The sequence below is a fragment of the Miniopterus natalensis genome, chromosome 17, assembly GCF_054644295.1.
Source record: "Miniopterus natalensis isolate mMinNat1 chromosome 17, mMinNat1.hap1, whole genome shotgun sequence".
NCBI classification, from domain to species: Eukaryota; Metazoa; Chordata; class Mammalia; order Chiroptera; family Miniopteridae; genus Miniopterus; species Miniopterus natalensis.
In genome coordinates this window covers 32,429,134-32,443,778 of record NC_142097.1, presented here as the reverse complement: position 1 = coordinate 32,443,778, position 14,645 = coordinate 32,429,134, and the positions used below count along the sequence as shown (strand labels likewise).

General features: G+C 36.3%; 1 protein-coding gene across 7 annotated transcripts in view; it reads left to right on the top strand.

The window, feature by feature from the left end:
* TRIM37 (tripartite motif containing 37) overlaps nucleotides 1-14,645 on the top strand; it is a 161,286-nt gene that overhangs the window by 36,586 nt on the left and 110,055 nt on the right. For 4 of the 7 annotated variants that reach the window (XM_016210664.2, XM_016210663.2, XM_016210662.2 and 1 more), the window contains exons 22-24: nucleotides 1,315-1,433; nucleotides 11,137-11,247; nucleotides 12,524-12,602. In XM_016210664.2, coding sequence (XP_016066150.2) covers nucleotides 1,315-1,433; nucleotides 11,137-11,247; nucleotides 12,524-12,602 — 309 coding nt within the window. Of the gene's footprint in view, nucleotides 1-1,314; nucleotides 1,434-11,136; nucleotides 11,248-12,523; nucleotides 13,782-14,645 lie in introns of those variants that run through there. The other 3 variants (XM_016210660.2, XM_016210665.2, XM_087826234.1) reach the window with 2 other exon arrangements.

The window sequence follows — 14,645 nt, the reverse complement described above, 5'->3', positions numbered from 1 at the left end:
AGTTGAAATTTCCCGAAAGGATATATGTGATAGTCTACACCTTTATCTCCTAAGAAACATAAGCTCCCATCCCAGCCATGTCAATTAAACTTCCATCCCCTCAAAAGAAAGGGTGGTTGTGGGATGTATTGTCCATGAATGCACTAGATGAGCCTTAATATCCATCTGCTGATCTATTTTATGGATATTAAATACATTTCTAAATTGAAACAGTGGAATAATAGTTCTACCGTGGAGACTTTGAAAAGAACTTTGAATTAAATCTAGAGAAGGATTTACACCTCTGTGTACTTAATTTCATACAGTTTTAATATCTGAACAATTATCAAAATAAAGGATGGCTGGTGGCTTAATTTTCTGTTTTGGCTCAGGCTGAAGCAGTGGGAAAGTGTTCTGATCATTGGAGATGAACTTGTCCTCTTCATTAGTTACCCTGATTTTATACATGTTCCTTTCAAATTAAAGCTATAACTAGCTTTTATATTTTGTAATGGAGATATTTATGCCTGCCTTTACCTATAAAGATTAAATGTATATGAACATAGACTTTTTTCTAGACTCTCAAATCCTTTATAAGTGTCTGCAGCTCTTAATTGTAACCTCATTTTACAGTCAATTGTATCATCAGCTTGGCTCATGTGGTGGTGTCCAGCTTGGGTCTTTTTTCCATTTCCTGGTTTAAAGTAGTATAAGCAAAAATTTTAAATACTAATGAGTGGTTCAAAAAAGTTAGTAAAAGAAAGAATATTAAGTGAAAATTTTCACATTTTTGTCTTCCATCTGCTTAGTTTTCCAACCCCCTGCCCACACACATTCCTGCTGTTCTTAATTTTTCATAGATGATGTGTCTTCTCAGTTTTTATGCATATTTAAGCAACTGTGAGCATATAGCTTTTTAAATACAAAAGATGCACTTGTTTTCTTACTCAATAGTATATCTGAAAAGCCTTTCCATATTGGTGAGAACATACTGTTTAAGACTTCTGTTTTTTAATTGGAATTTTTGTTGTAAATTCACATGCAATTAGAAGAAATAATGCATAGAGACCCTGTGTTCCTTAACCAGTTTCTGCTAACGATAACATTTTGCAAAACTAATACAATATCACAACTGGGATGTTGGCATTGACGACATTTTATAAACTTCATTGTGAGTCCTCTAATGAATTTTTTAAAAAGAAACTTGAAAGTTAGTATTAGACATCAGTGCCATAATACCCTACTTAGTTGATGCTCAGTTTCAGGAGAAGAAAATATAGATACAATTATCAGTGAGTACTTATGCAAAAATATCAAGTTGTTTTCTTCTTTAAGGGGTAATGTTAAAGGAAGTCGTCTGGAAGGAATGCAAATGACTGACTTGGAAAATAATTCTGAAACTGGGGAATTACAGCCTATACTGCCTGATGGAGCTTCAGCTGCCCCTGAGGAAGGTAAAGAACGATAAGTCATAATTAGGTGGGAATAATGACCTTTTTTTTGGTGGTGGTGGTGGTAGGGATTTGTTGGTTTAATAAAAAAGTTATTGAGACACTGTCTGATGTCCTTCATCTGAACATAACATTCATTGTGCCACTGAATTTTATTTACTAGGCCATTAAGCACAGAGAAAGGCAAAATGGATACTTGATTCCATAAAAGGACATGTCTTACTAGAAGGGACGTTTACAGGAGGGGGAAAATCTGCAGATAGTTTATCTGCTCATTCAATAAATATATTAAGCCACCTACATGACAGTCATTGAATTTTTGCTAGATATGCAAAGATGAAATTAGGTATATTCAGTCTTATGGAGGAGACATGCCCCAGAACAATAATTAGAATATTAAGTGTTAATCCATCTTTTAAAGTCAGTTTTGATTAATGTTTGTAGACTGCTTCGCTCTTGTAGAAGTATTTCCATACTTTAACCATCGATAGATTAAAGTGTTGACTGTCACATTTAAAAACCCTACAAGTTCATTTTCAATTATATTTCTAGTATTCTACTTGTTCTTTCCGATTCCTCATTCTTTATCTAAAAGCATAGAAAACATTTTGTTATTTGGAAGGTATTTGAAACAGGGCTTATGTGTATTGCCCTTGCTGTGTCCTCTTTATGTTAGCAGAATAGCACATCAACTTTATTAGTGATATTTGACATTGAATTTTTTTTTTCTCAGTGGAACTACCACCTTCCACCCCTGCACTTATTTGAATTCCAGTGATTGATGAATTGTAGGTCAAAGCTTACATACTGTTGCAAGCACACTGGCTACCCTGTGAGAACACATGTGGGTGGTGGCATTTTCAGGTTTTTTAGTGAAAGAACTTTAAACGTTTTGGTCTTCCCTCTTAGTGTTCCTGTGGTGGGCAGCATTATTCCAGTAGAAGAGATTAAATGGAAAGGATTTTAAAAGTGAAGTATTGATTGTTAAAACATTAAGAAAGAAATATTATGATGGTTCTTTATAGAGAGGACCTGTGGTGATTTGTTTCCATGCATTTATATATATGATCATTAACTATAGTGTCTTAAATTCTTACAGCATGTGTTGGAATTACAGGCTCCTTTTATTCATGCAACATTTATTAAAAATGCTTCTGATTTGGCTGGCATTTCATATGATGCTGGTGCTAAAGTAATTTCTGAACCTACTATTTAGTTCAGGGTTTCTCTACTGTGGCACTATTGACATTTTGGGCCAGCTGATTGTTGTAGGAGGCTGCCCTGTGCATTGTAGGATGTGTAGAGGCATCCTTGGCTTTTAACCACTAAGTTTCAGTACTGCCTCCTCTAACTTATGATAACCAAAAATGTTCAGACATTGTCACATGTCTCCATGGAGACAATAATCTCCAGTTGAGAACCACTGGTTCAGTAGAATGACTCTCAACCAGGGGTGACCACTCCTTAAGAATTACTTGCCAGAGTGGGTCACCGTTGTGAATCGGAGCAAGTTCTAGCTCTCAGGTATATTGGTTATACAGGGGTGGGCAAAAGTAGGTTTAAACGTTCATAATGGAAAAATAAATAATACAAGAAAATTCTGTTTTTCGTGTACTTACAACTGTAAATCTACTTTTGCCCACCCCTATATGTGTTGGGGGGAGGGGGGAGACAAGGAGAGCAATTGAAACCACAGGTCAGTTTTCAGAGAGACCGATTAATAGCCAATTGTAATATAGAATGATGAGTGCTGTGATTAGGTATATAGGGAGCTCAAAGAACAAATATGTAATAATAAAAATAATTGGCAGTATTTAGCAAGTGGTCCGTGTTACTCAGTAACACATTTTCTCTTATGTAAGGAATGTTGTGATATAAAGCACCTAAAACTCGGTAAGAAAAGTTGTAAACATGCAGATCAACAGTGCCAAAGAAGTACACCTTGCAATTTGTTGGTTTACCACAACAAATTGCAGTAGGAGGAGTCTTGGGGTAGGCAGTGAGGAGGAGACTAAGTGATGAGGCTGGAAGAAGGGAACACAGTGGACAAAAGGAGCTCTTGTGCCTTTTGGAATCTGCTTTGTTTGTGAGAGGAGAAGGGGCCCACACTCACTCCTGTGGGTATTCATTCTGTCATAGGAAGTTGAGTGGGTTTCTCTTGTATCCATGCTTAGGAGCAACAAGGCTCTTTTTGAGGGGAATACCTAAGAAAATGTTCTGTGTCATACCACTGTGGGTTGACATCTCTCTTCTCTTCCTCCACTACCCCTTTTTCTTCCCCCCTTCTATTTTCCCCCCTTCTCAAGCTGTCTGAAGAAGCTTTAAAATAAGGCATTGTTATATTACTAGGTGGGAATTTGGGACTACTGAAGTAGTCTCTTAAAGTTCTTGAGTGTCAATAAAATGTGACTTTTCTTAGACATGACAGGCATCAACCAGCCTTTCCTTTCTACCTGGGACCATATAGGACAAGCTTGTATTAATCTTCTGTTTAATGGCCTGATGCTGAAAAGCTTGACTCTCTCCCCTGCCCCTCCAATTGATAGCCTGCAGGATGCCTGTAGGTAGACCAGTTTCTTTCTTGCTCTGTGGTCTGTTTAAAACTGGAGACTGTGCTCTGATTGAGTTCCTACTGAAGAAGCACAGATCCCTTTCAATTAAGATGGGTATCAAAACACCCATCCCAGAGAAGAGCTGTGGCACACCTGGTACAGACCGTACCGGCAGCCAATCTAAGGGGAATACGAAGTAGTGCTCCAGCATTGCTGATTCATTTTGGAATATTGATGAAGAGCTTTTAACATGTTACAAAAACTCAAACCAGCTGACTTAAGCGATATGAAATATTTACTCTCATACTAGCAAGAAGCCTTACCTAAACTCTGGTAGGACAGTTAAAGGGTTGGAAGATTTAGCCACTCACTGTCATCAAAAACTTGTTATTTTCCCCATCTTTTATTCTGCCACTCAGTGAGTTGGCTCAGCTCCCCTCAGGATGGCAAGATGGTTGCTGCAGTTCCAAACTTTATATGGAGTCAGAACACATTCTAGGAGTAAGGAAGGATTATTTCTGTGTCTCTATTTATCAACAAGGAAAACCTTTCTCAGAGAACCTCAACAACTTCCTTATTTCACCTTATATTTCAATCACTGGCAAGAAAAGGAAACTTGGCAAAGTTTAAACATTTGGTCTCCCTCCGTGGCCCACTTTACATGGTAATGTGAAACAACATTGAGGTTCTGTTAGAAAGGAGGACGGCAGGGGAAGCATTAGTTTTTGGTGTACCAAGTGATAAATGGATTTTCCAAGCATCAGGAATTTGAACACCCTTGAATAAGGGAGTTATAACTAAAAAGTTTGGACAGTACTGAGCATAAGGGTGCTCAAAAAGTGGTAGGTGATTGAAACAGAAATGACCTATTTCAAATTTTACTTGATGTAATTTTTTTTCCACATTAAGCATCTTAAGTTTAATGGTACCTTATAATTACTATCAATGACAGTTGTGTGAAAACCTGTTGACACCTGGTGAAATCAAGGAAGGTCCAGTATCCAAATTTCTTAGAGCAGGTGAAATATCACTAGTTTGCTTTAATCATTTACTATTTAATACAGTGGTAGACATTGCAGTATATGGGGCAAGGCATAGCCAATAGCTTGAGGCCTCTTGCTTGAGCAGCTAGTCTCATTTCAGAAAAACCAAAGTGTTTGAACTGTTGTTGTGTTTGCTCCCTCTCAGTTACTGATGGCAGTGGGTTGTACAGGACCTGTTGACCTAGTAGTCCAGCTGTTACACTAGAGGTCAAGAGACTAATTTGTCTTTCTCGTTACATTCACAAAGCTAGGGCTTTTCCACATGTTAGGACTTGGTACAAGACCAATAGTGTTTTCATGCAGCATTTCTTGGGAAATGTATGTTTTCCTGAATCCTGAGAAAAATGAGTCAAATAAAAAAATGGAAAAGTTATTCTAATTCTGTTAGAGTTAATCTTAACAGTCAACACACAAACATTACTGATTTGAAGGAATCCACTTATGGCAAGTTGAAAGTAGAAACTGGAAATAATGATACCTGGAGGTTAAGATCAACAGGAGTGCCTTGGAAAGAAGCGATCACAGCCAAATCAGTCCTGGTTATAGCTGTTTTCATTTTATAATTGTGCATGGCCGTCTGCTGCTATGTAAATGTTAATGGGTTTATACTATACTCTATATGAATCCTATGAGTGGTGTTATAAGAAGTAGGAGTTTGGGAAGCAAAATAATTCCTTAAATTGGCATTTTTGACCTATGATTCTATATGCAGTACTATAAACCTTGCTAAAAGTTCTAAATGTTACATTATTTAAATACTATCCAGTACTTTTCACAGCATTTTCCAGTATTTGAATAGTCACTGTAGTACAGTTCTTAGAAATACTACGAATTTAACAGTTTTCTAAAAAGGTATATAATGAATGAAGAGTTTGGAAAATGTAACGTTAAGTATTTTTAAAGTAAGCTAAGATTTTGGGAAATCCAGAGAATTTCAATTCCTTGTTTGTGAATCCTGAAGGTTAGTATTTGTAAGGAAATTTAGAAACACTAGTACCAAGAGTTAAAATTTGTGCCTAGAATTTCAGGAACTCAAGTGGGTTTTGTTTTCAGAACAGTTCCATGAAAGGCCACGAGGTGGTGGTGGTGCTTCATGGAAGTGCTTGGTTTGGTCTCTAAGTAGTGTCACTTTGTAGAGCAGGAAAGTAATTTTTTCTCTCCTTTTCTTTGCTAAAGAAAGAGATTTCAGAAATGTCTATAAATTGTCTATGTCTTCTAAATAGTTAAGGGAGAAATAATACTACACAAACTCTTCTTGAAAACAGAAAGGGAAGGGTTCAGTGAAGCCATCTGCAGCTACAGTTTTCTTTGTTGGAAGTTTTTTTTGGTGTTTTTATTTTATTTTATTATTATAAATTCTATTTCTTTAGTAGTTAAAATACCCATTTAAGTTATTTTTATCTTAATGAGCTTTGGTAGTGTGTGTCTGAATCAAAGAATTTGTCTTTTTCATCCATGTTCTTGATTTCATGAGCATTAAGTTGTTTCTACTATTCCCTTATTGTCCTTTTAATGTCTGTAGGAACTATAGTGATGTCCCCTTTTATATTCATGATACTGGTGATTTTATTTGCTCTTTTTAGAATGTTTAGAACACTTTTCTGCTGATTTTATTTCTGTTCTTTATTTTTCTTCCTTTTACATGCTTTGGGCTTATTTGCTCCTTTTCCTAGTTTCTTAAAGTAGATACCTTGATCATGAGTTTGAAACCTTTTTCTCTTTTCTAATAAAAGCACTTAATGCTATAAGTTTCCCTTTAAACACTGGTATAGCCACATCCCAGAACTATTGGTATGTTGTTTTTTTCACAATGCAATTTTTATTTTATTTTTCTTGCATCTTAATTTATCTTTATTGTTGAAAGTATTACATATGTCCCCTTTCACCTCCCATTGATTTCCCCCCCACCTTCATCACACTATTGTCTGTGTCCATGGGTTATGCTTATGTGCATACAAGTTCTTAGATTATTCTCATACCCCATCCCTGCTTTCCCTCTGAGATTCATCAGTCTGTTCCATGCTTCTATGTCTCTGGATCTGTTTTATTCATCGGATTCCATATATGAGTAATACTTGTCTTTCTTCTGACTTACTTATTTCACTTAGCATAATACTCTCCAGGTCCCACCATGCTGTCTCAAAGGATAAGGGATCCTTTATTTTTATTTTTATTTTTTTACAGCTGCATAGTATTCCATGGTGTAAATGTCTGAGAAGATGCTTGATATGATTTCAGTCTTCTTGAACTTGTAGAGACTTGTTTTGTGTCCTAACATGTGGTCTGTCTTTGAGAATGTTCCATGTGCACTTGAGGAGAATCTATATTCTGCAGCTTTGGGGTGAAATATTCTGTAAATGTCGATTGAATCCATCTGATTTAGTGTGTCAGAGTTGCTGCTTCCTTGTTGATTTTTTTGTTTGGAAGAGCTTTCCAGTAAAGTCAGTGGGGTGTTAAAGTCCCCTACTATGACTGTATTGCTGTGGATCTCTCCTTTAAAGTCCTCCAGAAGTTTTTGTTTGTTTGCTTGCTTGCTTGCTTGTTTGTTTCAGCCTGTGTGAGTCTTTTGTTCTGAGGTAGGACTCTTGTTGACAGTATATATTTGGGTCATGTTTTCTTATCTATGCAGCTACCCCATGTTTTGATTGAATCATTTAACCCATTTATATTTAAGGTTATTATTGATAGGTACTTATCTATTGCCATTTTAGTTCTTTATGCCTATGTTTCTCGTTCTCTCTATTTAAATTTCTTATTATAGTAGTCCCTTTAACATTTCTATGCAGTGTTGGTTTGGTGGTGATAAACTCCTTTAGCCTTTTTTTTTTTGTCTGGGAAACTCTTTATCTCACTATCTATTTTGAATGATGGCCTTGCTGGATAGAGTAGTCTTGGTTTCATATCCTTGTTTTGCATTACCTTGAATACTTTGTGCCATTCTCTTTTGGCCTATAGAGTTTCTGATGAGAAATCAGCTGACAGCCTTATGTGGGAGCTCCTTTGTAGAGAACAGATTGCTTTTCTCTTGCTGCCTTCAAGATTCTCTCTTTGCTTTGAATTTTTGGCATTTTAATTATGATGCGTCTGGGCGTGGGCCTCTTTGGATTCTTCTTGCTTGGGACTCTCTGTGCCTCCTGAACTTGTGTGACTTATCCTTTGACCAGGTTAGGGAAGTTTTCTGCCATTATTTCTTCAAATAGGTTCTCTAACTTTTGCTTATTGTCTATATCTCTGGCACTCCTATGATGCGAATGTTATGTTTCATGTTGTCCCACAGCTCCCTTAAACTGTTCTGTTTTTTAATTGCTTTTTCTTTTGGTTCTCTGATTGATTTTTTTTCTTCCGTCTTCTAATTTGCTGATCTGATCCTCAGCTTCCCCTAATGTTTATTCCTTCCAATTTTTTAAATTTTATTTCTGCTATGTCATTCTTAATTTCCTTCATAGTTTCCATATCTTTTCTGCTGCTGTGGAGCATCCTTATGATCAGTGTTCTGAACTCTATATCTGATAGATTGCTTATCTCCATTTCATTTAGCTCTTTTGTTCTTTCACTTGGGTCTTGTTTTTTTGTCACCCCATTTTGGCAGCCTATTTGGATTTGTTTCTATGTATTAGGTAGATCTGCTAGGACTCCCAGACTTTTGGATGGTCTCTGGTGCAGACCAATGTCAGATGCTGTTTGTAACAGGCCTTGAGTACCCTGTTTGAAGTTTTCCTCACTTCACAGCTTGTGGTTCCCTCTGCTGGGGTTGGGGGCACTTGGAAAGGACCAAGATGGACACCAAGGTCTGCTTTTCTGAGCCCTCAGTCCAGAAGCAAATTAGGCCAAGTCTTAAAGCACCCAGAGGCTGATTGTTATTCAGTCTCTTAGTGAGCCTCAGGCTGTAGAAACAGTCTCAACAAGGTCTCTGCTTACCACCTTGGTGATGAGGGTGCTCTCCAGCTAGTCTTCAGTTGATTATTCAGGATGGTTTTTCTATATTTTAGTTGTAATTCTAGTTTGGTCCTGGGAGTGTCAGTGTAGCTTGCTACTCAATCTGCCACCATCTTGGAATCCCCCGGCATGTTGTATTTTTATTTTCCTTCTATTCAGAATATTTTTTGTTAATCCTGGAAAATTCAAAGCCATTTTCTCTTAGTATATTGGCCCTCTCCTTTGTTACTTTTGCTTTCTCAGTGGCAGTCTATTTGAAACATTCCCTTTTATCTCCTGTTTCTTAACCTCTGTTTTATAATTTTCATCTCACTTTTCTTTGGTGTTATGGTTAATTTCCTGAGTTCTATCTGTAAGTTTGCTAACCTCTTTCAACTTTCTCTAAATGCATCTATTAATATTTTAATTTTAAAATGACTATCATTTCTATAAAGTACTTAGTAATTTTAAAAATATATCTCCTTTTGTTTTCCACGTTAAACAGAATTGTGTAGTGTCTTACAAGTTATTTTGTGATATGGAAGATTCATGGTATTGTTCTATGTATCTGCTTGACTCTTCAGGTGGACTGTGGGCCTTGTTTGGTAAATTTTATTGAAACACTCCTTTATGAGACTCCCACCCGCTACCCTTCAAGAATTCTTTTTTTTTCTTTTTTTTCCCCCCTGTGATAATTCTGTGAGCTGGATTGTGGAAGCTTCCCTCCAGAGAGGTTTTTAACGTGTTTCAAGTGTGTTCATGAGCATCTTTAGATCTACTTTAAAGTTCTTTGTTAGATGATTCCAACATCTCTGTCATCTCAGCATTGATATTTGTTGATTATCTTTTCCTGGCTCTTCATATGCTAAGGTAATTTTCGATTGTATCCTGGATGTTTTAAATATGATTTTATGAGACTGAATCCTGTTTAAATCTGCGAATTTGGCGGTACTTCCAATTCTGGTCTACAACAATATGCTTGTTTCTGTTTACTTTTCAGTCCTTAAATAGCGACTTCATGCATTTTGTCCACATTTATAGCTCCATTCGGTGGGAAGGACTGGGTGGAATGTGCTTACTCCACTTACCTAGAACCTTCTCTCCAAAGGATTTTACATTTGTTTTGTTCAAATAACACTAGCTCCTGGCCAATTTTTATTTTAATTTCCTGAGAAGTGAACCTTAACTTTAAATCCCAAACCTAAATTAAGTACGCAGGCTTTAGTTTGAATCAGAGGTGAGCTGAGCCCAGCAGAAACAGAAAATTCCCTGCTGTCCTCCAATGCCAGTTGGCTGACTTTTTTTATTCCTTCTATACGAATTTTAACTTTATACAGGGAGTGGAGCTTTAGTCTCAGTATCAACTCCCTTTCTATGGTGCTTCCAAAGACTTTTTTTTCCCCCTATTCCCGAGGGAGTGTGAAAGACCCTAACGTCACGCCCTCTGGACAACTGCCGCACTAGACCCCTGTTCTCCCTTCTGCTTGTTTTTGCAGCTGTGGCTTCCATTTTTCTTTTAAATGTGGCTGTGTGTTAAAATGATATTTTAAGTTTACTTTTTTTTCCGCCATTTATAAGGATGTGTAGCAGATATACTTTCAGATTTTCTTGATCACTATTTTCTTGTAACAGAAATACTTTCTATAAACTTTTTCTTTTAAAAATCAGCTAAAATACACAAATTCAAAATTGGAGGCCCAAATGAGACAGTAACTGATGTATTGCTAGAATTACTGGAATTTTTTTTATCTGTGCATATACAGATAAATGTGTGTAAATATGTATTTGTGTTTATGTAACATGTTTATATGTTTTAGGCTATAAAATATTATATCTACATCCAGTCAGGATTAAGAATTACTGTTATTTCTTATGGCCCTAGAAAAAAATGTACTTCGGAAAAAATAGTCTCAGTGTAATGAAATTAATACTACTTTCAAATTACAAATTTCAGGTACTGTGGAAAGGGTAATTTTAATCTTTGAGGACAAAAATAAGACCCCTGCTCTAATAACTAAAGAGAACTGAGGTCTGTGTGCTTGTTTTTCCTCGTTTTGTTGTGTGGTGTCTTACATTGTCTTGGCATTCAACGTAAAATTCAGTGGGAATCACAGTTTAGTAGTAAGGAGATTTCCTTTTCCTTTCACTTGAAGTGGTTGCTTGTCACAGACATGTTCTTCCTGTCTTTCCTGCCAGGAATGAGCAGCGACAGTGATGTGGAATGTGACACTGAGAACGAGGAGCAGGAGGAGCACACCAGCTTGGGCGGGTTCAATGACTCTTTCACGGCACAGCCTCCAGATGAAGGTGCAGCACATGATGTCATTTCCCAGAGATGAATAAAGCCATCTCTGCTGCTGCTGCTTATTTGCTTCTGTTTCTGCTTCTGCTCTACTGCTTCTGCTTTTTTCCCCTGTTTTAATTAATGTCACTTTTGAGACAATATATATGGGGTAAACTAAATGGTGAGTACTGAAGAAAATTGGTAGGTAATATTTGGCTGGTCAGACACCTAATGGGTGCTACTTACTGGGTGAAGCAGGGGTGGCAACCTGCTTCAGTACAGCCTGCGACCTCTAAGAATAGCTTTTGCGTTGTAAAGAGTTGTAAAATAGACGAACAGAAGAATTTTCAACAGACCATTTGTGGCCTGTGGTTTTTAAGTATTTACTTTCTGCCCCTTTATAGAAAATGTTTGCCAGCCCCTAGGGAGGCCTCAGATGTTTGACTTTTTTTCTTTTTTAAAGGTAACTTTTTCTGATTTTTTAGAAATATATGCAGATAGTGGAATCAATTTTTATTCCCTCTTCCTCCTAAAAATGTCTTAGAAAGAAAAACTAAGAGAAACCCATTGTTAATATTTTTTGTTTTGTTTTAGGTGTACAATATAATTTTTATGTATGTGTATATTGCAAAATGATTACCACAGTAAGTTTAGTTAACATCTATCATCCATTGTTAATATTATATCCAGAGACTTTAATGATCAATCTGAGTATTCCTCCACAAAATTTTTCTGGAATGACAGCATTGTCAAGCTTATGCTAATTGTCAGCTTTATATTTTATACATACCCCTCATGTTCTAGTGTCTTTTTTAATGCTGAACCAAACATTTGATGATTAAGTATTAAAACACTTTTAGTAATTTTCTCTCCTTCCCAAAGCAGCAGCCAAATTTTGGCAAGTTTTTTGAGTGCTGATAGGTGTTTGTCGTGATATTTGCATGAGCAATTTAATTGGCTTTGAAATACATTTTATGTTTACACTGCCTGTAGAGTGTACATCACCATTTCCTCTTCCTTCAGCTGCTCCCACAGTGTCCCCAGGAGGACAGAGCGAGGCAGTGCCTTTCGTTTTCTAATTGTAGATATCTATCTATTGTACCTTTCTTTTCTTCTTTCTTTTCCCCTTGTGTTTGCTTACACCTGGCTCAGATCACAAATTCCCTACAGACAGCTTTGTTCACAGCCCAGCAATCTTTATCACTTAAATAACACACTTGGTAAGATCATTTAAAGACATGGGAAAAAAGCCTCACTAGTCTTTAGAAAATGTAATCTGTTTTTAATTCTTTATCTTAGATGCACATGCCAGCCTTCCTGATGGTGAACAAATAAGCCTTGAAGATCTCAGCTTCTGTACTGAAGGCAACAGTGGAAGGTAATTTTCAAACCAAGAGAACTGACTTGCAAGCTGTCTTGATCCTGATATTTGCTGTAGTTGGTGCTCAAATTGTCATCTGTCAGATAATCAGATTTGGTCTAATTTTTTCATCATATCTACCTGAAATAGTAATTCTGAAAGTTTAGAAAGTAGCACAATTCTCTTATAAGACTTGAGTACACAGAAAAAAAGTGTAGGAAGAATTCTGTGTGATATAATGAGTAAACATGTAGTCTTTAATTAACTTAGTGAAGTAGCATACTCATGGAGAGCAGTCTGTCTGTTACAACAGAAGGGCATGTAACTTCCAGAAAATGTCCTGAGAGACCTGCATGCGCTCGGTGATGCTCGGTCCGGTGCTGTTCTGGTTTTGGCTAGATGCTCAGTTTTGCTTAAGTGATTGCCTTTATATTTTGGGTTTTAATCACAGTATATAGTTTCTTTAGTGCCTGTAGATTAATGAACAGAAAAATTACTTAATGTAGATTCTGACCCGTAGATACTTTACGTGAATAACTGAATTAACACTAGACTGAATCTCCTCGTTGGAGCGTGTTGACTGACTGAAGTTAACTTATGTATCTTTTCTTGTTTTTCAAGTGCAGGCACACTGATCAATGGCTCATAATCTTTCTGTTGTGTGACTTTTACAAGTGTAATTTTAAATGGGTTAAGTTAATGCAGATTGGTTATTTTCCTGGTTACATAAACACGTGTAAGATCATTTAAAATTATTTCATTTTTCTGCCTCTAACGTACAAGTATTTAAAAGTCCTCTTTTCTCCTCCTTTATTTTCTTTAGTTGGACATTGATTTCAGCGTCAATACGTTTAAAGACTTATGCATATTGCAGTGGTTTACATGAAACTGTGGTATAAGGGTTACTTTCATACTCGCATTGAGCCCAAAGTAGTTGCCAAACTTTGCCTTTGTGCTCCTGCATTTGTGTTTGAGCTGCTAGACTGCTGGTGAAAATTACACTGAAAGTTGACTAAGAGACTATTGAAAAAGCATGAATATACATATACATGTGAGAGGTATCTCATCTGCTTATATTTTACTTAATTAATATTGTTCACTTTTCCATGTTTGATGTCTTGCTGGTTGCCGTGATTCATGGTTTGCTTTTGTTCAAAACAGTTTGCGCTTTTTGTTAATAAAATGAACTTGAGAAAATACTGTGCCTCTGCAATTTATTAGAAGTGGGTCAGGAAGCTCCCTTTCTGTTTTTCTATTTATTTGTTATTGCCTGTTTCTTACAAAGGCTATTGAGCTCTGCAGACTGTTAGTAAATGCATGGGAAAGTTAGGAGACTTATTTATAATCTCTTTAAAAGTTAATTGGAAATATTTAAGTACTATAATTTGAGGAAAAGTAAAAATGTAGTATTTTGTTTACTAACATGTTAATTGGCATGCTGTTGTATAGTTATTACATAGTTTATCATGCAGTGATCTAACATTTTCTATTAGATGGAAAGGCACTCATGTTCATTACATTTTGATGAGATCAAATTTTTAATCCAGCTTTCTCTTATCTCTACACTACATTGTAATGGGTGAAAATATAATGTAAGAATTTTGCACCTTTAGTGTTGAGAGCAAACCATTGTAAAAATTGATGAATTTAAAAAAAAAATAAATCCATAAACACAAGCGTGGTTGACACTTTTGAATTTCTCACTGTTGCCTAGCCATTTCTTCACCTGTACATATTTGATATAGAACTGAGTGCTTTTCCATGTGCCTTTATAATTCTTTTTATTTTCAAAATATGGAAAACTGCATGTGGTTAAGAACTAAGAGAAACCTGAGAGTAGACTCTTCACTTGGGGAAATTTACTTGTAAGAGCTTCTTAGCATGAATGATTTAGCCATGGGATTCTCTTGGATCACTAATCTGTATACAGTAGTCCCCCCTTATCCACAGTTTTGTTTTCCAAGGTTTCAGTTACCTGTGGTCCAGAAATATTAACTGGAAAATTCCATATTTGAAAAATTCATGTATTTTAAATTGTGCACTGTTCTATAGCATAATAAA